We start from the raw sequence: 27,156 nt of genomic DNA, 5'->3' as shown, positions 1-27,156 counted from the left end.
AGTAAACTGGTGCTGAGGGCAATCCTGACAATCAGAGCAGCAGGAAAATGTGGCAGCCCCAAATGTCACCATCAGATTAATGACAGATGTACATTAGACAACCCAGGGGTCATATCTACTCCCCTGGTGGTTAAAAAAAGAAGAATCTCCTCTCATCTGAATCTCTGCCATCCAGGGGATATTGGTTCTTGAGAATAACTCCTGCTCTCTGTGCCATCATCTCAGAACCTGACATCTCCTGTGGATGGCCTTTCTCCATCCTGGGGCACTCCTGTTCTCACAGACTGCATCCCACACAGTGCCTGTGCCCTGGGAATGGATCTGTGATCCTAAGTGCTTCCCACTGCTCTTCCCAAGATATATGATCTTGGCATTTGTGAAATATTCAGCTTATAAGGAATAGTGACTTCTTTTTGAAGAAATAGCATTAAGCCCTGCCATGTCATTTTATTGGTGTTCATCCTCATAAAGGCTAATAATCTTGTTTAGTTCCTTGTCTCTGCTGTGAAGTACATTTGCAGCTTCTTTAATCTTTTCAGGATAAGCAAGCCAGCCAGAGGCTAAATAATAACTGACAGCTGCTAGGTACTGTCTGTCCTATTAGATGTGTTAATCAAATTTTGTAACTGTATAGAAACATCAGCAGAGCGAGGTAGCTTTGTCTTTTTTCCACCAGATCCATCCAGAATGGTGTATTCTGCACACTTTTTCTGCACATTTTTTCTGCAGAGTTTCTCAGAATCACAGTGTGACTTGGAAGGAACCTTAGAGATCATCTGCTTCTAACCCTCTGCCATGGGCAGGGTCCCTTCCACTGTGCCAGAGCCCCATCCATCCTTGCTCCCACCAGTGCTCTTGGGCCCCTGGTGTCCTCTGGGTCCCCATGTCATTGCCAAGGTGATTGTGATTCCTGCAGCACAGGACTGGGACCCAGAGTGGCTCCATCTGCAAAAGGAGGGAGGATGACATATCCCTTTATTCATGCAGCATCTCCCAATACAGTAAGTGTAAAATTAGATTTTGGATGTAGGACACAGCAGAGATTAATATTATGGGTTCTGGCCACAAGGATGTACTCCAGGCAGATGTGGTCTAATGGGTTTAGTAGAAGCAGGCTGTGCATGTGTAGGTATATCACCAGGCCAGGTCCCTCGTGCTGTAACTGCTGCTTACAAAAGCTAATGAGACAAAAATGTTAATTTAATGACCCATCTCCAGGAGTTCTCACAGAGCTCCCTCTCTCCTGGGATTTGGGAGTGAATTGAGATTTAAGGTCAGGCTGCTGTGGAAGCCTGATGTGTTGGACTGGAGTAAAGAACAAAGGCAGTGCTTACAGTGGGTGGTGCTATTATTATGCAGTGACTGAAACAGGTCCTCTCTGCATTTGTCCTGGTGTCCCCAGGCAGGTGGAGCACACAGGGCCTGGCCCTGAGCTGTCTCCATGGTCAGCTTCCTGTGCCCAGAGGGGCTGGCACTGGGGACTTGGGGCCACAGCCTCACACCTTTCCTGATGCACTGATGAGCCTTCAGTGGGCCAGCAAAACTCATCTGCTCTCATATGTACTTCCCTGGTGGTTAAAAAAAGAAGAATTCCATCTCATCTGAATCTCTGAATCTGAATCTCTGCCTGGTTCCTCCCCACCATCACATTCAGACAGATCTTCTCAGACCCAATGGCCTTCCTTGAAGTCCTCCCCTTCCCCCCAGTCATATATCTGAGCTTTAGCTTTAGGAAATAAGTGCCAGCCTAATGTCTGTCAAATAACCCCAGCCAAACTGAGGTTCCTCTGAGTAATGGGTCTAAACTTGTCATATTTCTATATCAGAGATCACAGAAAGGAGTAAAACCAAAATACTTGTTTATTCCTGTTTCATCTCAGGGAATGCTGAACGTGAAATCAGATCTCAGGGAGAAAACCTGGTCACTGCCACTTGTTCTGGCTGTCACTTGTCAATTTTGAGCTGCTCCTGCAGCATTTCTGTGCCTTGCTGTGTCAGTTTTGCTGTGCTCCTTGTCAGCTTCACAATAAAGAACAACGGGGAAAAATTGGCAACTGGCACAGGGAATCAGAGGTGGAATAAATTGATAAGGAGTGGTTAGAGAAGCATGAAGGCCTTGGAGCTCAAGAATGCTGAAAATCCAGCAAGGAACTAAAGATGTATTTTAGGCATGTAGTTAAAAACCACACAAGCTCTAAGACATCAGGAATGGTTCTGAATTAGAACAAAAGGTGAAGAATCTGTAAACATTGCCAAGAAAAGGTAAAATATAAGAGATGGTGCTAAGCTCCAGCAAAAGGAAGCCAGAAGAGGCAGAAACTATGGTAATCAAACAGAAAAACAGATTGCAAGGTTTTGGTCTTCTGCTCTGGTTAGTACAGAAGAAGGAGCTGTGGGATGCCAGGAGGTTTTGCAGAATAACTGCTGTGTGTCTGTCAGTGACTGCAGAGACATGGACAAAATTTTGGGAAGCCAGTGGGGTTTCAGTCCCCAGTTTAAGCACATCCTCAACTCCTACTCACTAGAACTGTTCTGAAGGCAGTTTCTGCTGCAGCCTGGTCTTGTGTGGATCAGCCACTGCCATGGCATCACTCCCAGGGAAAGGAGAGCTCTGGTGTGCACACTAAAAGGGGGAAAAGGGTTAAAAGACCTCTGACTACCCAAAAAGCAACAGCCATGGGTTTCAGAGCAGAAAGTCTCGTGCACTTGACAAGACAGTCATGGAAACTCAGTGTGTTCACTGTATGAAGAGGAACGTTTGGGGGCAGGAGGAATTCTGCAGCCCCCATCCCACACAGCTCTGGCCACTGCACTGGAACATGCTGGCACTGAGCCCCAGCATCTGTTAGAACCAATGTATTTTTAGTTGTATGTCTGCTGGGGATTCTAAGATTACAAGAAATGGAAATTTTAACACATCCCTGAACAGGCTGCTCTGATATCTACTCCCCTGGTGGTTAAAATGAAGAATCTCATCTCATCTGAATCTCTGCCATTCAGAGGTTTTTGTTACTCCTGTATCTCTCAGGTAATGAAGATCCTTCTCTGCCTTGAGGAATTCCCTCTCCACTCACACACTTAGCACTAAACTCACTCTGTAACAGCCTTGGGGATATATGATGCTTGCCCCATGCTTCTCACTGTAGGATTCTTTTCTTACCAATTGCTTATCATTTTGCCAAAGGGGAACCATTAGGTTCATTTTCCAGTCAGGGTTATTTTCCTTCCAAGGTAAGGAAATACTTGTAGTGGTTTTTTGGTTTTTTTTTTTTTCCATGTAAGTTTCAGCCAAAATGATCCATTATGTAGAACAATAAGGAGAGGAAAGCACAACTTTTGGGTTATTTATTTATTTTTACTAGTTAAAAAAAAAAAGCAGCCTGGATGAGCATTTGGTATCTTTTTTGTGGACATAAATTCCATGATGCTTTGAAGTGCTCTGATACCATCTTGCCACTTAAAAAAACACAATAAAAATTGTGTTCTGTCTTCATAGCTGGGCTTGGTGAAATTACAGTGACCAAGGCAGGGTTTAGGGCCTTGCTTGGAACACCAGTGTTAAAGCAGAATGTTGAATAATGTTCCAATGCCCCAGTGAGTGTGCCCTGGTGTGCCCTGTCCCTTTTATGCCCCAGCTGAAGGACCCAAACAGACCCAGCTGAAGGCTGCAGCACAATGCCTTGCAGAGCTTTGAGGTCTAACCAGTCTGGATTCTCAGGGTGCCTCCATTTGGCCCTTCAACCAGTCGTGTTTTCATGCTGGATTTGCATGCAACGAGCCACAGGTTCACTTTATTTATTCTGTCAGGGTCAGGCAGCTTTCCAGCCTGTGAGCCAGAGCTGGAGCCCTTCTGCATCCCCCTTTGGTCTCGTCCTTTCTCTGAAGGAGGGGATGGAGTTCCAGTAATGCTCACACAAATAGCTGCTCTGTAATTGCCATCATTCCCCTGGTATGTTTTATTGGCAAACATGGAGTGTGTCTGAGGCCTGCTCTCCATGCCAAGGGTTTTTTAAGATGTGCTGAGCACCTCTCTGCCTCACTGAGTTCAGCTGGCGTTGACAGCTCCAAATACCTTGCAAGAGTAAGCACTTGGCATCTAGGGCAAGTGAGACAATCAGCATTTTATGCATGTCAGGATGTGATCATGCTTGTTTTAATCCACTCTCCAGTAAGCTTCCTTGCAGAAAAACAGCTCTTGCACTTAATAAAGCCTGTGCCATCAACCAAACAGCAGCACAAGTGTAATTACAGGCTGTTTATGAGAGGGCTTTTGCATGAGAGAGTTATCTTTTGCTTTAGCCGTGTTCGTAGCCTATTAAACTTTAGATGGCTCGAAGAAGATTTTCTTTCTTGTTCATGTAAAACTGTGCCCCATCTCTTCATGCAGGTAATTGCATTATCTAGACACAAGGGCTCCTCACATGTTTTGTCAGAGGGGCCCTCCCAGGGCCAGGGCAGTGTCCCAGGGTGTCTGTGCAAGGCACAGATTTTATGGCAGTGACTGCATCACACTCACCTGAGCACTCCAGTATTTTAGGATATTTCAATACAGTGTTCCCCACCATAAGGAAGGGGAACAAGGGTTGAGGTCTCTGTTAATGGGGCTTTCCCCTGTTTTCTGCTGACAAAACAGGTGTGATATTGACAGAGGAGGAGGAAAGGAATGACTGAAGTGAAATTGTGAGGAGACAGAACTCTTCAATCCTAAATCATATCATCTGTCCCTAAAACAAGCATTTTATGTTGGACCACCACACAAAAGTGTTCTGCTGGTGTTCCACACACCAAGTCTCTCTGTGTTAGCAACAGACCCCTGTGATGAGTGAAAAATAAATACATTTTTCAGTTTAGTTCTCCTTGGCACCAGAGAATCATTTGTATCATCTCACCACAGCAAGGCTGTGCTAGCATCCCTGCCTGTGTGTAGAGAGCATTTTGTTATTTATCACCTTAAAGTGTGTTCTTCTCTGGAGAACTGCTGCTTTTAATGATAGATTTTTGGTGCTGTGAATGTGAAATACATCACAGTTTCGGGTATCTTTTTAATTTTATGGATGGCCCAGCTTAAAACCAGGTACATCAAATAAAATAACTACTGCTGAGAATGAATAAAAGTTGGCAGGTATGGCAGTTTAAAATAGCCCTATTTTCACCCTAAATATAGCCTGGTTTAATTGAAATCAAGTGGTAGCTATGAGACAGCTGCTATATCAAAGACCAGTGACAGCCTGCTGAGGTTAAAAGAATACAGGCTGCCTGTGTCTCTGCTGAGATAAAGTGGCATCACAGAGAGCAGAGCAGCAGTTAGATTGATGAAAAGTTAAGTTTTTAAAGCACTGATTTGTAAAGCCCTTATGCAGTTTTATTTATAGTTTATTTGTCTCTGTCCTCCCAATAAAGCAGGTTGCACTCTGAAAGCAGAAATGTGATGCAGGTCCCCAGCTGATGTGAGCTGATTTAGCTCAGCTGGGAAGGGAGCCACAGGTACAGAAAGTCAGTCAGATGTCCCCCTGAAACTCTGCCAGTGCAGGAGCAACAATGGTAGAATTTGGACTTTTTTCTGTGTGAGAGTTTCTGAGAAATGAGCTTCATGAGGTCAGCCCAAAACCAGCACAGGATTTAGGGGAGAAGGGCATTAAGGCACCATCTGATGCTTCTGTGTCATTGAGTAAGTGATCTAACAGTGATGATGTGACACCCCACTCTAACTGTACCATGCACAGAAACACAGAGACTTCATTCCAGGAAGGAGTTGTCTCCACAGTCACAGGTGAAAAGTGGACATTTTTTAATATCCCACTGCTTTCAATATTCTCTAATTAACAAGCACTTCTTTTAATTCTCATGCTTTCTGGTTATTATTATTTTTTTAGCCTAATATAGTCTAAACCCCAATCTCTCAGACTTATCTTCCCTGGTAGCTACTGAAATTCTTTTTACTTGCTGGTACTTAATTAATATTTGCCATGTTCTTACTAAGGTAAGTCCATACTTTCTCATTATATGAAATTAAAAGTAGATGAGCTTAGTTTCCAAATAAGAGAAGCTTTAGAAAGATATAAACACCCTCACATATGGATTTTCTTTTGATTTTGATTCCCAGGAGAGCTCTTAAGACCTTCTACCACCCCTGTCAATCAAATAAATTGATGAACCATTGAGCCATGGCTACAAGCAGCCCTGCACAGCAAGTTCTGAGGTGAGCTCCTGATTCAGATTCATCTTTCCTCCCTGCCACGGGGTCCCTGCAAATGCAAAAGATACCCACAGAAGGAAACTGAGAGTCTGAAAAGTGCAGGGGGAGGCTCAGAGCACAGGGCTGGCTCTGGCCATGGCCACCAGTGGCTCTGTAGGGAGAGCCCACAGCTGATGTTCCTCACACCAAGAGCTCCCACACTGACCCTCTGAGCCTCCAGCCCCCTGTGCCTCAGCATCTCTCCAGCCCAAAATGATAGCTGGGATAAACAACAATGTGACATTCCCACTGAAGTTAAGTTGGAGCAAAGGGGTTCAGTCACCCCTGCTGACAAAGAGAATTTTGCAGTTGTACCTCTGCATTTGGCTATCTCAAATTTTGTTTTTTGTACACAAAACCAGTACTTAAAAGGATGACATCAAAACTTTCAAATCCATATGAACAGAACACTTAATCAAACCCCATAAATGGAGAAAAAGAGGACTTTGGCAGGCTGTGCTGCAGCTCTTGAAGAGTGAAGAGTACATTCATTATGCTTCTTTTTTGAAGGGAAGGATTTTCATCTTCTTTTCAATAGATAGCTTTGAACAGTTCATTTCACAAAACATTAGGAAGGAAAGATTTGGGGAAAATTGTATTTCTCTGCCTTAAAATTGAGTTATGGGCAGGGTGTTTGCCAGCTCATTTTTCTTGTTTGTGTGAAACAGACATTTGTGAGTTGTGGAAAATGAGCAATGGGAGGAGAGAGGAAATTGTCCAAGCCTATGTAAGAAGGTTAGATAGCATACTGGTATAATTTATAAGGATTTACAGGCACTGCTGTGCTTCCATACCCAAGAAGGCCCTTGTGGACAAACTGCATGATGTTTTTGCCTTGTGACCCATCAAACCCATGGCAGCCACTGATCAGCTGGTCAGCTTTTGTGTGCCTTGAGGTCATGGGAGCAGCTTTTAAATGAACAGCTCTAAATTCTGATACTGGCATTGGTGATTGAACCTGAGCTCTCAGGCTGGTGCCAATCACAGGGATGTTGGAGCTGCAGCCTGTATGAGCACAGGGTGTCACGGTGCCAGGCAGGTCACACCTTTATTATAGGCAAGTTCCTCTTGAGCTTCTTGTGGGTCTTGGTTTGAACAGACAGGTGTCTGCTAAGGAAGGCAGGAGCCTGCCCTGAAATGGAAAATGTAAACCCCCTCCCACCAAATTGTTATAATTTTGAAATGAAGGGGCTCTCAGGCAAAGATATGGGAATAGGAATAAATGTACTTTATTAGGGAAGAAAATAAAAATAAAATTAAAATGCAGTAATACAAAACAACCCTGCCAGAGTCAGACCATGCCCTGTCCCGCTGTGTGCCAGGGTGGTGGCACAGCCCCATCCCATGGGGGCTCAGCCCTCCTGCAGTGCCAGCTGTGGCTCTGCTGGAGCAGGGATCCTGCACAAGGGGGGAGTTTTCCTCTGCAGCTCCAGGGCTGCTGGAGATGGGGCTGGGCTCCCTCTGGCCATGCAGGGCAGCAGAAGCTGCTCCTCTGGCAATGCACTGGGCAAAGGCTGCTGTGCTGTGCCAGGCTCACATTGGATCCAGGTAGGAATGCTTGGCTCCTGCCCTGGGCGCAGCATCTCCCCATGGGATGATGGAATTGGATCAGCCCTGCAGGGACACTCAGTGGCCATGGACAGCAGAGATCTCCTGCAGGGAGGAGTGGCTGGGGGAGAGATAAAGAAAAAACTGCCCCAAGAACAGCAGAGAACTGCCCCAGCTCTGACAGATGGGGATGGAACACACACCCCAGCCACATCTTGCAACCCAAGACATTGTGTCAAGAGTCAGGAGTGTCTGTCTGCCTGTTCCAGCAGGCTGGAGTTAGGAGGAACAGGCAAACAGACACTTCAAAAAGCTCTCCCTTGTGACACTGGGTCAGGCTCCTTGTAAGCAGAGAACTCTGGATGTGCTGGGATCCAGCACAAGCCCTTCCTGGCTAAGCAAATCCCTGCTGTTTCTAAGAGGGTGATAAATTCTTCTCAGGTGACTTAGACTTGGTTACTTCAGACTTTATGGACCTTGTTAATGTTATAGAAACAAGAAAGCAGAGGAATTAAGCATTTGATTATGCAAGTTTGGGAGGACAGCAAGGATAATATATGCTGCTTCATTGTAGGAGCTAGTCTGTATTTTCTTAATATCTGAAAACATGAAAGAATAATTTCTTCTCTTATCAACTGCATGTTCCATTAGGAAACCACTTTGTCTTTTTCATTTTGAGCAGCTATAGTTATGAAAGCACTCTGTACCTAATTGGTTTAATAACAAATTCTCATACTAAAGATATATGGACTATATATATTGCATCAACAAATAATATTTGTTAGCTGCTGCACTGGAAGGAAGAGGGAACACAGCACTTTAGGCCTCTCCTGTTTTTCCAAACTCATTTTGATAACCCCCAATAACATTTCCAAATTTCTTTATAAAGGAAAGGATGCTCTTGTTTCACTTGGGAACTGAAAGAGTCTCAATCAGCCTCTTAATTTGTTTTATATTCACCTCATATTAGGAAGAAACTAACAGAAGGGGAAGAAAAGAAAGGAATACTTTGTGAGCTGGCAGTCATTGAAAGGACTCAAAGGCACAAAATCTGGCCCTGATTTTGGTCTCAAACATGAATCTGTGTTACAGTTTTTTGAAGGTGCAAACATCAGTCACACCAGAACACTATGGATGCAAGGTTATTATATTGTAAGCTTTTCCTGGTTTATCTTTTCCTTTAACTCTGACAGGGGAAAAATAGGGGAGACTGGAAAAAGGAGTAGAACAGTGTGGATAGAGCAGAACACAACAGCCACAAATAATCCAATATTTCATAATTTAATTTCACACTCACTAGGCTGCAGAGTCCCCACTAGACTGTGGGGAGAATGATCTAAGAAGGTTATTGGCTTGACAATGGTAATGTCAGAGCTCAAAGACAGGTCTGGCAGCTTTCTAAAAGTGAATGTGGGTCCTTCCTTCTCCCTCTACTTCTCTACTCAATATAGATTAAAGTGACCTCTGGAGAGAAACTCTACTGAACCCCCCCAAGTAGTTCTGCATTGTAGTTTTTATTTGTACAGTACGTGAAAGAAGAGTTCAGATTAAATTCCTGGCCTTTCAGAAAAGTTTTCTCTGCCTTAAAAAAAAAAGGAAACAAAAAGAAAAAAGGGTATTTTATTTTAAAGCCAAAGCCTCTTTCATGGTCCCATGATCTCATGAGTTCTTTGGCTGGCCTGTGACCTTTCAACCTTGCACTACATGTTTCTTTTCTAAATTAGCTAGTGTTGAGACATCAATGGAGGAATATCAATGTTATTATAAAAGGCATCATTCTCTCCCAAAAATGTCAGTGTGAGTGAGTCATTGCACCTAACTGCTTAGCTTTTGTGAGGCAGCAAGGGAGATTTGAAAGTGTGCTCCAGGGTCCCCCAGTCCACCAACTTCTATTTGAAATGCTTTAAAAAGCCATGTCCCTGGCATCTGCTGCAATAGAGGCAAGGGAATGAAGCTTTGCTCCTTTAGCCACAGAAGGAAAGTCCTTCCTAACACAAAATTATGTATGTGGTGTGAAAATACATAGCTATCACAGGCAATTTCTTTTGAAGACTATGCTCAAAAGCAGCACTGTAAAAACAAACCAAGCAACCAACTGAACATCTGGTGGAAAGGAACTGAGTGTCCTGGTGAGTCCCATCATTTCTAACACCCCATGTCTCTGCATTTCCTTGTATTCGTGCTCTCTGGCATCTAGCAGGTTGAGGAAATTAAATCAGATTAAGAGCTCTACTTTTAATCTTAAGAAGATGGGTTTGTGTTGTCTGGCATTTTGAAAAATCCAGCACTGGGTGTTTATGCAGTGCTGAGCAAAGAAACAGTAACATTCCATGAGGATGTTTAATTAAGGGCACCTAATCTGGAGGCAGGATGAGCTGCTGCACCTGCACTGGCATCACTCTGTCTGCTGGGGGCTTGGTCCTGGAGCACCTTTGAGATGACACAGCCACAGCAGATGCATTCATGTCTTTGTGCTACAAAATGCACAGAATGAAAACCACCCTGGCCCAAATCCACTCCAGCTGTTCCTCTGCTCAAGTGCAGTTACACCAGCAGTGAAGCTGGCCCACATTAAAAATGTGTGTCACCTGGTAATTACCTTCCTAACAGTGCATGGGAAGGACACAGCTCCAAAGTCCAGGTCAGATTTTCTCCCCTGTGTGTGGAAAGCTGCCCAGCATTTGCTGAGCTGTCCTGCCAGCTCCCTGTTGCTCAGCCAGGCTTACCTGCTCTGAGCCAGGCTTACCTGCTCTGACACAGCAGCTGCTGTTTCCTGCAGCACAGACCCAGCCTGGAGTGGGACAGCCTCTGCTCCAAGCTGGAGGTGCTGGGTGCTTTTAGTCCAGCCCTGTCAGTGTTTCCTCACAGTCAGTTTCCCTAAAAAAACAGGTTATGTTGTACCTAACTGAATGTGAGGGGGAAAAAATACAAACTTGAGCAGAACTCAAGGTAATTTTATTAATTCATTGAAATGCTTTAGTCTGTGGTGTTTAATGTAGCAACAGCTGAGGATAAAGTGCCAGCTCAGAAGTTCCATTAGGGATGCCAGATGCCCACATTGTGACTCCACACTTTTTATTTTCTTCACTTTCCAGTCTCTCCTATTTTTCCCCTGTCAGAGTTAAAGGAAAAGATAAACCAGGAAAAGCTTACAATATCATAACCTTGCATCCATAGTGTTCTAGTGTGGCTGATGTTTGCACCTTAAACTTTAACACAGATTCAGGTTTGAGACTAAAATCAGGGCCAGATTTTGTGGCTTTGAGTCCTTTCAATGACTGCCAGCTCACAAAGTATTCCTTTCTTTTCTTCCCCTTCTGTTAGTTTCTTCCTAATATGAGGTGAATATAAAACAAATTAAGAGGCTGATTGAGACTCTTTCAGTTTCCAAGTGAAACAAGAGCATCCTTTCCTTTATAAAGAAATTTGGAAATGTTAATGTGGGTTATCAAAATGAGCTTTTCTTCCTAACTTTTTCTTCTCAAAGAAGTCTGGGATGCTTATCCCACACCCATTTGCCTTGGACCAGTGCTCAGGAGCAGGCTGTTGAGCTGGCATTCCCAGGAACACAGAGTGATCCTGCTCCTGTTTTCCTTAGCCAGTGCCACAGACAGATGACAATGAGCATGGGGGGGGGATTTTTACCTGAAAAATCTCTTTCAAAACCAGTTAGGTTCAGGACATAACCTCTTGAATTATAAGAGGAAGTCTTCTGATTGCAACTTTTGCTGGAAGTAGGAAGGAATCTTCTGTACATCACCACAGGGGCATGCTGAAAGGACACATTTCTCATCTAGTTTTGGGGGCCATTTTGAGCCATTTCATACTATCAAAGTCTGGTATTTTCTGGGGTCCCCTGTGGCAGGAAGGAATGAATCTGACTCTATGTTCTTAGAAGGCTGATTTATTATTTTATGATATTATATTATATGATACTATATGATATGATATTATATGATATGGTACTATAGAATATTATACTAAAACTATACTAAAGAATAGAGAAAGGATACAGACAGAAGGCTAACTACAAAGAATGAGAATGAATCTCGTGACTCTCTCCAGAGTCTGACACAGCTGGACAGTGATTGGTCATTGAGTCAAAACAATTCACATGAAACCAATCAAACAAGCACCTGTTGGATAAACAATCTCCAAACCACATTCCAAAGCAGTAAAACACAGGAGAAGCAAATGAAGTAATATTGTTTTCCTTTTTCTCTGAGGCCTCTCAGCTTCCCAGAGAAGACTCCTGGGCAAAGAGGGTATTTCAGAAAATATGATGGTGACAATCAAAGCTCTGCTTATCAAACATAAATCACATTCAAGTGCCATGTCCATATTCTTTGTTCATTGCTGTGTATGTTTTTGAGAGTGGGAAAAGCTTTACTGAAAGTTTCCAGAAAGGATGAAATGTACTTCCTGGGGCAGACCCAATTCACAGCAGTTTCTCTAACAAGTTTATGGCATTTATTTAATTTTTGGCCTTTAAGACTTCTTTCTACCGGGAAATCTCTGACTTTTATATAATAAAAGTACAGTCTAGCAGGGTGGAGTCATTAAGCAATACATTCCTTTAAGTTGCTGCTGTAAAATTGTGTGGTTCAATTCAAAACACTGCACAGAGTGGCAATTACCTGCATTAGTTCTCTCTCTGAAATTACTTAGCTGTTCCTAATATTCCTAGTGCTAGCCACACTGGGGAAATGAAAATTCCATTTGAAGGGAATCTGTCTGTTCCACCAAAGGTCAAAGAGCAGCTTGGCACAGCCCTGGCGTACACTGCTGCACTTGTGCTCTGTGCAGCCCCTCTTCCTCTGTTCCTCAGCAGCCAGAATTGGGATTTTCATTGCCTTGGGGCCTCAGTCTGGCTCCCTCAAGACCTGGGAAGAATCCCCAGTTCTGTACATCCACTGAACCCTATTCCTGATTAATTAATCCGAGCACACAAATCCCAAAAGGTCTTGGTATTTTGGGAAGGCAAATGGTGTCTTACAAAGTCAACTGAGATCAAGCTGGATTTATAGATGCCCCAGCAATTTGAAGGGATTGATCTGATATTTTTGGTGATCAAAACAACCAGACACGTGCTGTTTGTGCACGTCAGGAAAGCTTCCTGGGGGAATGTGAGCAGAGGGGAGGAGAAGATGTCAGATTTCCACTGAAGAGAGAGCCAGTGAAGAAGTAAGTAGCTGTAGATAGCAAGGTGTAATCTAGTAAATCCTCTGAATAACTTAATTAGATTTGATTCAGCAAAACACATGTCCAGCTTCTGCTGAACACCAGCCAGTGTTGGGGGGGCAGGGGCTTTCATGAATCCTGCAGGAAACAGCTTCTGCAGAGATGAAAGGAACTGGGCAGAAGAGGTACTGAGATAGTCCTGCTTTGATGAAGATTTTTAATCTAAAGGTGCCAGGTTTGCTGATGCTGCCAGAGAATCAAAAGTATCATGAAACTGGCTAAGGGGAAGGGGCAAAGGGTTTCATTGCATGAGGTTGGGAGGAGTGAGGGAGCCGTAGCCAGTCAGGCTTTGCCCATCTCTTTTCCTTCCCCACTCCCCACTCTATGTGAATTTTGCACTTGACACAGAGGGGAAAAAAGTAGAAACACCACTGAATTCAAGGGAGAACGCACTGTTCTTTTATGTGGCATCAAAGATACAGGGCAATTTTGAAAAAATCTGTGTTTTTTCCTGTTTAGGTTTTGCTGTCAGACTCCAGGTTGCTGTAACTCAGCACAGGTCCATTTTGGAGCCAGCTGGAAGTCTGGTGGGTGTAATTGCATTGCTGCCTGTACAGTTCTTGACTTGCATCAAGGTGAAAAAGAGAGGCAAGCCCACTGCATTGCAAAAGTTTTGCAAAGTGCTAGAGAAACAAAGACATCCCTGTGAAAACAGAGGTTGTAGAAAGCCTCTCTGTTCACTTCTTGTTTTTAAAGGGTAGCTTCCCCCACTTGTGCCAGATGATTTCGCTCTTCTTCATCCTTCTTGCTTCATAATGCTTGGATCAGCTTTTCAGTGGGCAGTGCTTTTTGTCGGGACTGTCAAGAGGTGATCTCCAGAGCAGGATGGATTTTCTGTCTTCCTCTGGCTATCTTGCTGCCTGGCTGTGTGCTTTTTGCCTCCTCTGCATTTTGTCTACTCATCTTTGTGTTTTACTCTGCCTTTTTGTATTTTTCCCAGTTCTAGCTCTATCTGACTGGTTTTGGACAATCGTTTGTTTACTTTTTGCCAAGTTCCATTCTTTTAGCTGAGGATCTTCAGAAACTGGATCTGGTCCTCAGATATAGACAATCCAATTTACAATGGATGCCAAAAATACATTTTCATCATGACACTTTGAAGATGTTTATTTCAATTCACTTAAAATGTGCCTAGATCAAACCCTGCATGTGTATAAAACTTAACAGCAAAATGAGATGTGCCTCACTGTCATATTTTCTGGAAAAATCCCTTTGCCAGGATTTCTTCTCCTGGGAAGCTGAGAAACCTCAGAGAAAAAGGAAAACAATTCTGATCTCATTTGCTTCTCCTGTGTTTTGCTGCTTTGGAATGTGGTTTGGAGATTGTTTATACAACATGTGCATGTTTGATTGGTTTCATGTGCATTGTTTTAACTTAATGACCAATCATGGTCAGGCTGTGTCAGACTCTGGAAAGAGTCAGGAGGTTTTCATTAGTATCTTGTTAAGCCTTCTGTAAGTATCCTTTCTCTATATAGTATAGTTTAGTATAGCATTCTATAATATAATACCATAAAATAATAAATTAGCCTTCTAAGAACATGGAGTCAGATTCTCAATTCCTCCTCTGTCTAGGGGACCCTGAAAATAACCACACCTCACCATTTAAGATTTGTTTGCTCAGGACTGGATCCTACACAGACTTGCAGGTATCTTCTCTGTTGAAGAGCTCGTATAAGCTTGGGTTCATTTTAAATTTGTCTGTTTATTAAGCTTCTCATTATGATAGTATGTGAGCATCCCAAAGGCAGGTGCTTAGGTAAGAAACACTCTTAGCCCTGTTGGGAGTTAAATGACCTGCTGGTGGTCACTTGATGGCTGAGGTTTGCAGCAGAGCTTGTAGCTCAGCTGTAGCTGAGAGAAGAGCCTGGGAGCTGGCAGTGTGGCTGTGCTGGGGCTGGAGCCTGGTGTCTCAGCAGGGAACAGCAGCGAGTGCTGCGCTCTCCCAGCCCAGCGCCCTGACCCCGGCCCTGCCGCAGGCACCGTCACCAGCGGGAACTGAGGTGGATGGAAGAAGGGAAATGCTCTGGGGGAACTGAGATATATCGGAAAAAGGGAAGTACTCTGGCCTGTGAAATGATCTATAGCTCAGGGGATGGCTCCAAGGGCAGAACCCTAGGGTTGCAGTCCCCTGCCTGCAGCTGTGTGAGTGCACAGAGCTTTGGGGTGCAGCCACAGCTCACAGAGAGCTCTCCCAAAGTCACTACAGGCAGAGTGAAAGCCAGCACTCCGTATACAATGGCAATAAGTATCCAATCCCTGGCTTTGAGAAGGAAAAGAGGAAATTGGGTGCTATTTTGGTCTGTTGTGTCACCCACCCCAAGTCATTCTGTGCAGCCAGACCAGATAAAAGGTTTATGACTCTGCCTTTCTTCTCTATCAAGTACTTTGTCTCTCTGGAGTTTTGCATTCCTGGAGTTCATTCCCCTCAACAGACTCAAGTGAGACTGTTGTTACCTGTGTGTCTGCAAGTATTTGATTTTCACTCTGGTTTTCCAAGAGGAGGAATAAGATCGTGGTGTCAGGCAATGCAGGTACAGATTCCTCTGCTGCTTGTTTTCTGCCCTTGTTGTACTCAGATTAGTTAGATGAGACCTCTGACACAGGTCTTCAAGTGAGATGTTCAAAGCCTGGGGAGAGGAAAGGGCTATGGCTATAAAATTAAAATAAATCCCCAGGAGTACGGGCTGAAATAACCTCGTGCCACATAACTTACTTGGAATCTCTTATGTGTGCAGTACTTTTGTACTTACAAAAGAGTTTTCCTTTAAAAACAGGGTAAGTCAGGCTTCATCCATGGCAGATTTTCCCCCACTTATTTCAGGAACAACAGGATTTCCACATTCCAGAAAGCTCCCAAAGCAAGCTCCAAGCTGAGGTGTATTTTGGAACTCTGTGAGCCTCGGGTTTCTAAACTGTGCTTCACTGAGAGATGATGCCAGAGGCCAAAAGGCACAGTGTCATCTGTGAGAGAATTAAGATCTGGACTGTATGGGTGTATCTGACTCAAAGCTGTTAACTTTTGGTGGTAATGATATGTCACCTCAGTCATGATCTTCATTACAAAATTCTCCCTGTCTTTGCAGGGATTTTCCCTGTCCTCTCCATCTGCTTTGTCGTATCTCATAGATAAATCTAATTAGGAAGATTTAAGAGGAAATCATGGGGTAATTTCATAGGAAAGCAACAACTTTTCCCTACTGCCCCCCTTCCACTCCCCGTGGCTCCTACTTTGCAGTCACTTCTCCCATCCCTCGGGAGAACAAGCAGTTCTGAAGCAATGGGATAAACAACACCAGTTTCCTGTGTAGTTTCACACATCTGGGTGACTGACTAGTCCAGAAACTACAATCTCTGATAAATTTTGCTACGTTTTGGGAGGCACAGTGATGGTGTTTATGTGTGGGGTTTCTCCAGCTGAGGCATGGGCAGACTCCCTCCCGCTTTTGCACAGAGAACAACTGCTCTCCAAAGGCTCAGGAGCAATCGCTGCGTCTTCTGTCTGTCGGGAAACAAGTTAGACGCTGGCCAGAAGCCTGCGAGCTCATTTGGGGAAGCACACGGGCATTGCCTTGACACACGGGTGATCACACACGCCTCAGTTCTGTGGGAAGCAGATCAAAACGCGGCTGGCAGAGCTGCGGAGCACCAGGTTCAGGAGCTGGCAGGCTGCTGTATGAAGTAAACTCCAAAGCTGAGAATCTATCGTAGAGAATTGCCTCTCTCCCCACATCTGCTCTTAAAGGGGCACTTTCAGTCTCCCCAGGACCTTGCTGGGACTCTCCGGCTCTCAGCTGAGCTGCTTTCTCCTCGCCGGTCCAAGTGTGCAATGATTTCAGTCATTTTCCCAGCCGCCGGGGGAACTCCGGCTCCTCAGGTTCAGCACCGGGGCCCCGCCGCAGACAAAGACCGAAGGGTTCTGTGCGCGCTGTCCTTGCCGAAGGACGGGGAGCGGCCCCGAGGCCGTGCGCGCCCCGCCCGCCGAGGATGCTCGGGGCTGCTCCGGCCGCGCTCCGGCGGCTCCGGGCGCTGCGCAGCGCCCGCGGCGGGGGCGCGGGGCGGGGCGGGGGCTGCCGCGGGATTGGCGCGGGCCGCGTGATGCCACGTCCGGCGGGGGAAGCCCTGCCCGCCCGGAGCCGCCCCGCCGCCGCTCGGCGCGCAGGTGGAGCGGTGCCGGCACAGCCCAGCCCAGCCCAGCCCGGCCCGGCCCCGCCGCGGGAGCAGCCCCGCAGCCCGCCCCGCGCCCCGCCCCGCCCCGCCGCGCTCCGCCCGGCCCGGCGGCGCCGCAGCCGGCAGCATCGCGGCGGGACTGCCCGGGGATGCAGCCGCGCTAAGAACAAAAGCCCTCAGCGCGCTCTCGCTCCGGGGCTTTGAAGCGGCGCGGCCGAACTTGGATCTCTGCCCCCCCTCGGCCGAGCCGCGGCGGCGTCCGGGGCTGAACTCGGCGGCGCCTTCTCTCCGCACGCCGCGGGCAGCCGGGGCTCGCCCGCCCGCCGCCCTCGCCCCCGCCCGTCCCGCCGGGGCTGCCCGCGGAGGGGCCGCACCCCGCGCCGCGGGACCTTGGCTTTGCCCTTCGCACGGCAGGTGGCGGGGCCAGCGGAGAAGGATGCGTGTCTTCCCGTGGGGATTTTGGCTGCTGTGTGTCGCCTCCGCCCCGGCTCGCGGTGACAGCGGCAGCAAGGCGAGGAGCTGCGCCGAGGTCCGGCAGCTGTATGGAGCCAAGGGCTTCAGCCTCAGCGGCGTGCCCCAGGCCGAGATCTCCGGTGAGTCCCGCGGGGGCCGAGGGCGCGGGGCCCGGCCGGGGCAGCCCCGGGGCCGCTGCCAGCCGGGGGATGCCCGGGCACGGCTCGGGAGCCGCGGGCGGGGAGCGCTCGCCGCCCCACGCTGGAGTTTGGCTCGGGTCGTGGGCGGCGAGAAGTCGGAGCGGAGAGGGTTCCCCAGAGCCGGGCGGGCTCCTCTGGCCCCTCTCGGCACCGCTGGGAGCCCTGCCCGGGCTCAAAGGGTCTCTCCCCGGCGGTGGAGATGCGAACGGAACTGCGAGAGCGGGGGGTGGCCGCACCAAGTGTTCAGCGGTGGTTCTTTCTTTTTTCTCATTGTCTCGTTGCTTCTGTTCTGAGTACAACTGAAACGCGTTTCAGGGTTTTGATTCGGAATCAGAATAGTCGGAGTGTAATAGGTTTTGGTGTTTGAGCTGGAAAACGCCACGAGGTTGTGAGAGAGGAATTGATTTATTTAAATCTTCTTCTGGGTGGGAAGCAAACGCGTAAATGGTATTTGCCACTTACTAAAAATGAAGCAGGAGTAAAATGACTGTGTCAAACGTGAAGTGCAGAGGAAACCCGTGCAACCTACATTAGAGTGTGTCCTCTTGCCTTCATTCCGGCTTTGGATGAATCTTGGTTGATTTCCTCCTCTTTGTAGAAACAACTGAAATAGCAAAGAATATTCAAGGTCTGGTTTGTGTTGGGTTTAGATTTGATTTTGGTTTTTTTCTCTGAAGGCTTGGGGAAAATATGCTGATGCATTGTAGGGTTTTTTTAAATTCTCATCAAAGTTTTGATGCCCCAACTTGTGACCCATATCCAAGAGCGTTCTCCTCACTTGTGGGGAGCTTCCTTCTTCAGACAAAGCATAAAACATGCAGGCGTACGTGCCAGAGCCAACCCACAGGGACACCCCAGTAAAACTGCAGTTTGTACTGCACATCTAAGCTCCACAATGCCTTATGTTGAATATTTCATCAGGTAATTTTTCAGAGAAACCAATTTGTTGTCTGACCAATGAATGGAGAAGGCTGAACTATATATATGCCTCATAAATGTGAATAAATTAATACCTTCTTTGTCAGCTTACAACTGAGAGTAAATTCCCAAAGTAAAACGAGCAGCCCTCAAAGTTAAACAGTGGGGAGTTTCAGAATCGTTTGAACATCACTATTAATGGAACAGCACTTCAGCTGAGCAAGAAAGCGGCTTTTTATGAGTTTGCATCTAATTATTGCAGATGTGAATACATTAGCTGTCGTGTTTCAAGTGGGAAGTTCTTGGAAGGCTGAGTGTTTACAAACAGTGCTGGAGGTGGCTGCAGCTCGCACACGGGATCGTACTACGGGCAGCCAGCGAGGCTCGCAGCAGCTGCGCTCCGAGGAGCGCGTATCGCAGGGCAGCAGCCAGCCAAACATCTCGTACCTGCGAATTGTGGAGCTTCCAGGAGCGTCAGGACACAGATTGCCAGGATCCAGGAGCTCTGGGTCCTGCTGTGTGTTGGTACAAGCATACATGCTGGCGGTCTCAAGGCACAGTGGTTAACATTGGAGTATCAAACCAGGCACCTCTGGCTGTTTGTGTAGACAGGGAAACTCTGTAGGTAAATGCTATGAAAACTTGAGGAATACTGCATGGAAAGTAATACAAAGAAGTGCTTGGAGGAAGAAGGTCCCACACATAAACCCGCTGCTGCTACCATTAGCCTGGTGTATAAAACAGCTGCCAGACTTGATGATTTTCATTGGTAATTACCTCCTGACCCATGCACGTTCAGGAACGCACTTCTGTGTTGCTGTATTACTTGCCCAGTGCAGTTAAAACATCAGTGAGTGTAGATATAACCTTAGAAACTCCTGGCAAAGCAGAGTGTTGTGTATCCTCTGTGCTTCTTAGCAGCTGTGCAGGTTAGTGCAAAGGTTGGTGCCAGTTTTGCTGTCTCCAAGAAGAGGAGTCTCGAGAGCCTCCTTGCAGTATCCCCACATGTACCAAGTACAGGATCATGCAGTTTATAATTCCACATTTGCTCGTTGCTTCAGGCTGGTTTCAGTGGCAGCAGTGCAGCTTGCTGACCATGGGGGTTGTCACCTGCATGGAGCCTTGTCCGATGCCACCACTGACACCTGTGAATGCATCCCCAGGCACACAGCTGAGGAGGGGCAGGTGTCTTCTGCCATGCCTCAATTGAAAGGAGAGGGAAGGGTCTTAGGTTGTGCCAGGGCAAGTTCAGATCAGATATTGGAAAGAAATGTTCACAGAAAGAGTAGCCATGCATTAGGATGAGCTGGTGGAGTCACTCGGTGTGGATAAGGGGTGTTGGGGATAAGGGGTTTTTTGATGGTGACTGGATGAAATTATATTGAAGGGTTCTTCCGACTTTGGTGATTCTGTGATTGGGCAACTTTTGGCAAAGTTGATGAAGTGAGTTCAGTGTTGTCTCCAGTTGGACGTGTGCTGAGCTTTCCTGATAGTGGCCTTCTCCATGTTTTAAGAACTACCCCATGAGCCATGTTTTTATTTTATTTCTGAGCTGTCTGGAGACAAAAGCCCTTTCCTTTGTCCCTCTCCTTGCTATTCCTTCTCTCCATTGCTTGCCCTGAACATTAATTTCTTAGCCCTTTGTCCTTGTCCCCAAAGTGGTGCTGACCTTGCTCCTGTCTGCCTGTACCTGCCTCCAGGCACTGCTTGGTGTGTGTTGGTGTCACAGCAGCCCAGCCCAGGAGCCAAACCCCACACTGCACCCCAGAGCTGCCCTGCAGAAGGAGTTCAGCGAGCTCCCAGCACGCAGGCTCTGACTCAGACTGAGATTGGCTGTGTTTGTGTTGGGTTTAGAACACTTACTGCATGCTTTACACCTTCTAATCTGTATTCTTAGTTATGATTTAAGGGGATTATGAATAATCTAGTGTCTCCACAGGTAGTCCCTGCTTGTGGCTGCACGGATCAGTTGGAGAAGAGTCACACAGTTATTAGCTGGCTAATAGATAAGCATCTGATGCAGGGATAGACTCTTGGCTTACCAGATTTCTCATGAACCACCTAGACAGGGTTTCCTGGTTTTTTGCTAATGTTGTACAATGCCTTTAACATGTCTAAGCACTTTAAATGTGTCAGGTGCTGTTATTAAGTGTGTTTAGGGAATACACAAGGTGTTATATCTCAGTACTTTGAAGTCAATGGCAAAATTCCCAAACGTGAAAGCAGTGTCTGCTCGTGTTAGCAATCCTGACAGACAGCATGCACCCAGAGTCTTGGCTGAAGATCTGCCTACCTAGAAAGTTTCTAATGCTGGGGGAAAAGCCCCCTACTCCTTGAGTTTGGGAAAGTTACACTACTTGCTCCCATGAGATGTACTACTAACGGGATCAGAGCTTTCCTGCGTGTTGGGGAGTGTTCCCACTCTCCTTTTGGATGACCCACACCCCCTTTCTCTGATTGCTACAAAATAAGGGGAACCAGTTTGAGAACTTCCAGTTTTTCTGTTTCCTCTTAAGTTTTCTGGAGGTAGCAGCTGTTCCTACTGTCTCACGTTCCTGCTGCCCAGACACCATCACCCACTGAGGATCCCCTGCTCCAGGGGTGCTTCTCAGTGCCTGTGTTAGGGACTGGCTACCTCAGACTCACAGTGAGCCTTCTGATAGAAGAGAGTGAGCCTACACCACCACAAAATATTGCCCTGTGGGGGGATATCCAGGTTTCTTTGACTTATGGGAGTGTCTTGGGGTTACTGATGCTGGATGGGTGACTGCTCCCCAGTGTCTCGAGCAGAGGTAGTTCCCTCATGGACTGGAGAACAACTGAGGGTTGTGATTTGATGTGCTTGGCCCTTGTTCTCTGTTTGGACTTCTGTTTATTCCTGAGACTAATTGTCTAATCACTAGACATGGCATGCTGTTAGGTTGATCTTGTTGACATGGGCAGTGGGTGCAGGGCAGCCAAGAAGAGGAGGGTACAGAAGAAAGCCAGCTGGGCTTTGCCAGGCTGCCCATCCAGTCACACATCCCATGCAGATCCTTCCCTTGCTCTCCAGCTGAAAGGAGTCAGAACAACTGTTTTAACCTTTTAGTCCTTTTAGGCTGTATAATTAGGTTTTATGATGAAAACACTGTCGAGTGTATGTGTTTGAGCCCTTTAGAGAAGTGTTATCTAAGTAGAGAACAGGTCTGGCAACCAGCTGGGACTTGATCAGGCTCTTGGAAGGGGGTAATGGAGCCTCATCTCTTGGAGGGTATTTCAGCTGCTGGCTCTTCCAAAGTGGGACAAGCCTACATCCATGGTTTGGAACATAAAACCTTGGGCTCCTCCTTTCCCAAGGAAAGAGCTGTACCCATGACTAAAAGGGCCACTCCAGCACTTTTTGAGGTGGTCATTCCATTTGAGTTGTATTTCCTCAGGGCAGAGGGAGTTCTCAGGATCAGCTCCACGGAGGGCTCCCAGATACAACAGCACCCCGTGAATGAGCTGAATTCCTTCGGGGCCGATCAGAATGGCCTTTGTAGCCTGCTGGCTTTAGAGTGCTATTTCTGACAAGGCAAAACACAGGAACTGTGCCTTCTCCTCCATCTGGGAAGTGTTTTGGTGGGACTGTCCGGGCAGGCGGTAAGCAGTGCCCAGAATGGGCTGGGCGCTGTCCGTGCCCTGTGCTGGTGCTGCTCAGGCCAGGGGATCCGTGCATTGGGACCCATCCCTGCACAGAGCCTGTACATTGGGACCCATCCCTGCACAGAGCCTGTACACTGGGATTGCTGTACATTGGGATCCATCCCGGCACAGAGCCTGTACACTGGGATTGCTGTACATTGGGACCCATCCCTGCACAGAGCCTGTACACTGGGATTGCTGTACATTGGTATCCCCACACAGAGCCTGTACATTGGGATCCATCCCTGCACAGAGCCTGTACATTGGGATCCATCCCTGCACAGAGCCTGTACATTGGGATTGCTGAACATTGGGATCCCCGCACAGAGTGCTGTACATTGGGATCGCTGTGCTGCACTTTGGGATTGCTGCACGTTGGGATCGCTGTTCTGCACGTTGGGATCGCTGTTCTGCACGTTGGGATCGCTGTGCTGCACTTTGGGATCGCTGTGCTGTACATTGGGATCGCTGCACATTGGGATCCCCGCACAGAGTGATGCACTTTGGGATCGCTGTGCTGTACATTGGGATCGCTGCACATTGGGATAACCGCACAGAGCGCTGCACATTGGGATCGCTGTGCTGCGCATTGGGATCCCCGCACAGAGCGCTGCCCTCTAGCGGCATTCCCGGCCTGGGATCCTCCTGCCGGCACCCGCACAGTGCTGTGCACTGCTGGCGTTATTTTTAAGAGAATCTGCTCTTCTGTCGCTGTGAGATGGATGACTAAGCTCTCCACCACGTAATTATCCTTATCAGCTGGGTCTGAAAAAAAAAAAAAACAACCTCTATTTCAACAGCTTCTTTTGTTGGTGAAGCAAAAGCCTGCTATTTCTTTTTCCAGAAAATTTGCATGGATGTATCGCTGGAGACACCCACCAGCACCACTGTGTGAAGTTCAGAGCTCACCTCATCTCTCCTTTTCCTGTTCTGCCCTGCAAGTGCCCTGTTTTATTTAAGAACACGTGTCAGTCAGTGTCTGGGTTCTCTGCATGGGCTTGACAGGAGTTGTGTGGCTTTTGGCAGTGATTATAAAACAGTTGGTTTGATGTTCTCTTGCTTTCAGTAGCATTGTCTCACATGGAGGGGACCAGATAGATGTATTCCTCTGGGTGATTTCAATTATTAAGTGTGCTTTGACTTAGCCAAAGGCAGGGTGGAAGCTGGTAACTTCCTTATCAAAAATGTGTATTTAAAGCCAGAGGTTTTCCCTTGTAGGTCACAACAATGATAAGTGGAACAGAGAAACAGAGTCCCTGGAGCACCTGCCCATGAGCAGCAGCTGAGCACAGGCTCTGTGCCCAACCCACCAGTGCCCACTGGGCTGGGGAGGGGGGTTGAGGATCATCTATTTTTATTGTAGCATCAGATTGCATTAGGCACAGTATGGCAGGGGGAGGCAGGGTGAAAGGATGGCTCCAGCCTCAGAGAGCTGTTGGTCTGAGCAATATCCTGGCCCTGCTCTCTGCAGTGGTCTCAGCACAGTGCTGCAGTTCTGCTCTCTGGCAGCAGCTCCTGTGTTCCTCCCCTTGTCCTGTGGGGCTCTGGATGTGAGGAGCAGGGTGGTTGGGGGAGTGACTGACAGGTGTCACTGGCACAAAGAGAAATTTTGTGCTTGCTTCCAGCATTCAGCTGAGAATTTCAGGGGAAGACCAGGGAAACAGACATCTCAATTCTGTGGAAATCCACAGGCTTCCTTGGGGAGAACAGCTTTAATTTGTTTGCTGCCCAGGTCCCTGCTGAATGCTGCATGTTTCTGTATATTGGGTTTCTCTCTTTGCCCCATGGGATGCTGCTGTGTACATGCAGCAGGCAGGTGGCCCCAGGGAGGGGATATTGTCAAAACAGCAGGCTGCTCTGGCTCTCAGCTGGCTCTGCCCAGCTTCTGTGACAGGGCAGGTGTTGCCTCCAGACAAGAGTGCTGCTTTCCCCCAAGCAGCTCCCCAGGTGCTGAGTGCTCCTGCTGCTCCTGCTCAGGGGAGCCCTAACAAAAGCCCCTGCAGAGAGTTGGGCAGGGGCAAGGTATCCTGTCCTGTCCTGATGGAAGCACCTCCAGCCCCACAGCAGCAGGGCTGGGCTCTGCCTGCCCTGGGCACAGCACAGGGGGCTCTCCTGTCCCTGCAATGCCCTGCCCTGCAGAGGGCACAGAGCAAACCCAGAGTTTCTGCTCAGCCAAGTGTTAATTCAGAAAGGGGCTGCTTCTGGCCGGGTGGCAGGAAAGTCACCACCAAGTGCTCTCCTCAGCTTTCACCTGCCCCTTGTGAACTGCTGCATAGATTGAGTCTTTCTGAAAACCCTAAATCACTCCTCTCTAGCTCTGTAAGTTAAGCAAGAGTTGGGCCTTCTTTTTCAGTTTTCCTCCAAATACTGACTCCCAGGCACAGCTGTGGGAAGGAAGGAGAGGTTGAGAGGGCAGCTGGTGGGGCAGACACACCACCTGCATGAATGGTGGCTTGGAGCAAGTCCATTACAATCCCTTCACCTCTAAATTTACCTGGGAAAAAGTGACACTTTTGTTTTGCTGTCTGTGTCTTACTGATGGCTGTAAGGGTAACTCTGCCCCAAGGGGAGAGGCCCAGGGAAGGCAGATCCTAAAGCTTGCAGGAACCCTCACAGCAGTTACCTGAAGTGTTCTGTAGTTTGTTTGTTTGTTATTCCACCGTGTTTTGTAGTTTGTTTGCACAACACTGCTGTAGCTGCCATTGTGTTAGAAAATTTCCCCTCAAAGTTACAAAAAATAGATAAAATTCAAAACTCAGTGAAAGCAGAAAATTCCTCTGTTCTCTGTTAGCTGTGAAGGACAGACCTCCCTCTCCTCTGATGTCTGTATACCCTGACACTGTGTCTCAGAATATGTTTTATCCCTGACAGGTGAAACCTGTCTTCAAGTAACATTTGATTCCCAGGGAATCAGGTTACCTCTGTTGCCAGATTGTTCTGCAAAAAATAATGAAGCTTTAGACTGCAGGCACTTAAAATTCTTGTCTGAACGTGACAGGGCTGTGAGCTTGGTCAGTCACTTCTGCCTGGTAACATGTTCCTGTTTTACTTGGAATTCTTCAGATATGGAAAACTTTAAGAAAGAAAAGTTCAAATAAGCACAGTGCTGTGACAGTTTTTCCCAATGCTCTTGCTTCTGAGTTTTAAAAAATACACTCATCACAACTGTGTTGCATGTACAGAAATTATAAAACTAATTTGATTTTATATGCCTTTCTGTATAGTGCAGCGTGAATCAGAAATACAGAATTACCCAGCTGTTACAGGCTCCTGTGTTAGCAACATGAGTAAAACCAGTTTTTCAATTGCCATGCATTCTTCTGAAGTATAAAAAAGAGAAGAAAACAACAACAGAAGTTGTGCTGTAGTTTTGGGGAGCGGCATGGTAGTACTTATGTAGACAGTCAATCTTTTATATTACTAAAATGCAAATATTCTATGACAAATAGTTTTGGCTTGCAAATATTTGTATTTTATAGGATTGTAAAACTCTCCTGTATAATTCAGTTGGACGAGCATATTTCTAAAATACGAGTGTTTTAGAAATACATAGCTGTAGTTTGTTACTATAGGAGACGAAATAACACGACACAGACACACAGCTCTCTCAAGGTAATAAAGGCACTTTTCATTTCTGACTCCAACATTTATAGATTTCCCAAAGTGACAGTGGATTGGAGGGTGACAGTGCCACCTCTCCAATGACACTGGACAAACCAACAGTCCATCAAATTTCTCCTCTTCCATAAAAGAATGCAAAGCAATAAGTTATTTACATAAAGTGTGTGAGAAAGTTTGTTACAAGAATGTAAACATCAGAGGGCTTGGAAAAACTTAAAAAATCAGGGCAACAGTAACTTTCATTCATAAATAAATCACAATAAAAACACTGTCAGAAATTAACACCAATTTTACATTTTTAAAAATACTGCTACAAAGAGGCTGCTTCAGTCTCTTCTGCTCTCAGTTCATGTTGCTGCACTGAGGCTTGCAGTGATTCCATGGTGTAATTGATGCTGAGGGGAGTGCCAAGCACAGCAGGCTCCTGGGTGAGGGCTGCTGCTGTCCCAGGCTGCTGTTCCTCCCCAGATAAGCTGTGGGGTGCAGTCGGGTGCTGCACTCACTCCTAGTCCCCATCTGGGTGCAAATTTTCACCATGGAGCTGCAAAAGCCGCTTCACTTTTCTTGTTGCAGCAGTTTCCTCTGCCATAAACGCTAAATTGGAATGAGGGAGCTTGAGTAAGGCACGGGAAGTTTGGTTTATTAAACTCCAGTCCCTCGGTGTGAGAGCAGTGGTCTTCTCCCCGATGCAATTGCTCACTGTGCACAGCTGTGTGAGTTTAAAACAGTTGTAGAACCAGTTTAGATTTTTACAAACATCTGTTTGGCTTTGTGACAGAATACCAAACAGGCCCTGCTAAAAGCCCTTCTCTCTCTCTCCCCCTTGCATTTGCGGGAGGTCTCGGAGAGGCTTCCATGATGAGGGAGGAGGAGGAGGCTGGTATTTTTATTAGAGAGGCTCTCAAGGCCAGAGCGTAGCTAAGGGACTCATCTGCTGTGCATTTGAGGGAGGGCTGCACAATGGTGGGAAGCACAACTCCCTTGGGCTCAGCTGTGGGCTCCCCCAGCCTGTGCCCCATCCTGGCTGATGGCAGCAGGGTGGGGCATTGCCCCAGCTGCTTCTGCCTTGGGGGATTGGTGTGCAGGAGAGCCTGGGGAGTCACAGGA

At 47.0% G+C, this 27,156-nt stretch overlaps 1 protein-coding gene across 1 annotated transcript in view; it reads left to right on the top strand.

Moving 5' to 3' along the window:
* The first annotated feature begins 17,331 nt into the window (after positions 1 to 17,331).
* GPC1 (glypican 1) overlaps positions 17,332 to 27,156 on the top strand; it is a 206,418-nt gene continuing 196,593 nt past the window's right edge. Inside the window, exon 1 of the mRNA XM_036388834.2 lies at positions 17,332 to 17,787. Coding sequence (XP_036244727.1) covers positions 17,631 to 17,787 — 157 coding nt within the window. The 5' untranslated portion in view covers positions 17,332 to 17,630. The remainder of the gene's footprint in view (positions 17,788 to 27,156) is intronic.

This window comes from Molothrus ater, chromosome 10, assembly GCF_012460135.2.
Source record: "Molothrus ater isolate BHLD 08-10-18 breed brown headed cowbird chromosome 10, BPBGC_Mater_1.1, whole genome shotgun sequence".
NCBI classification, from domain to species: Eukaryota; Metazoa; Chordata; class Aves; order Passeriformes; family Icteridae; genus Molothrus; species Molothrus ater.
Note: the sequence above shows the minus strand (reverse complement) of the source record. Positions and strands in the feature narration are given on the sequence as shown.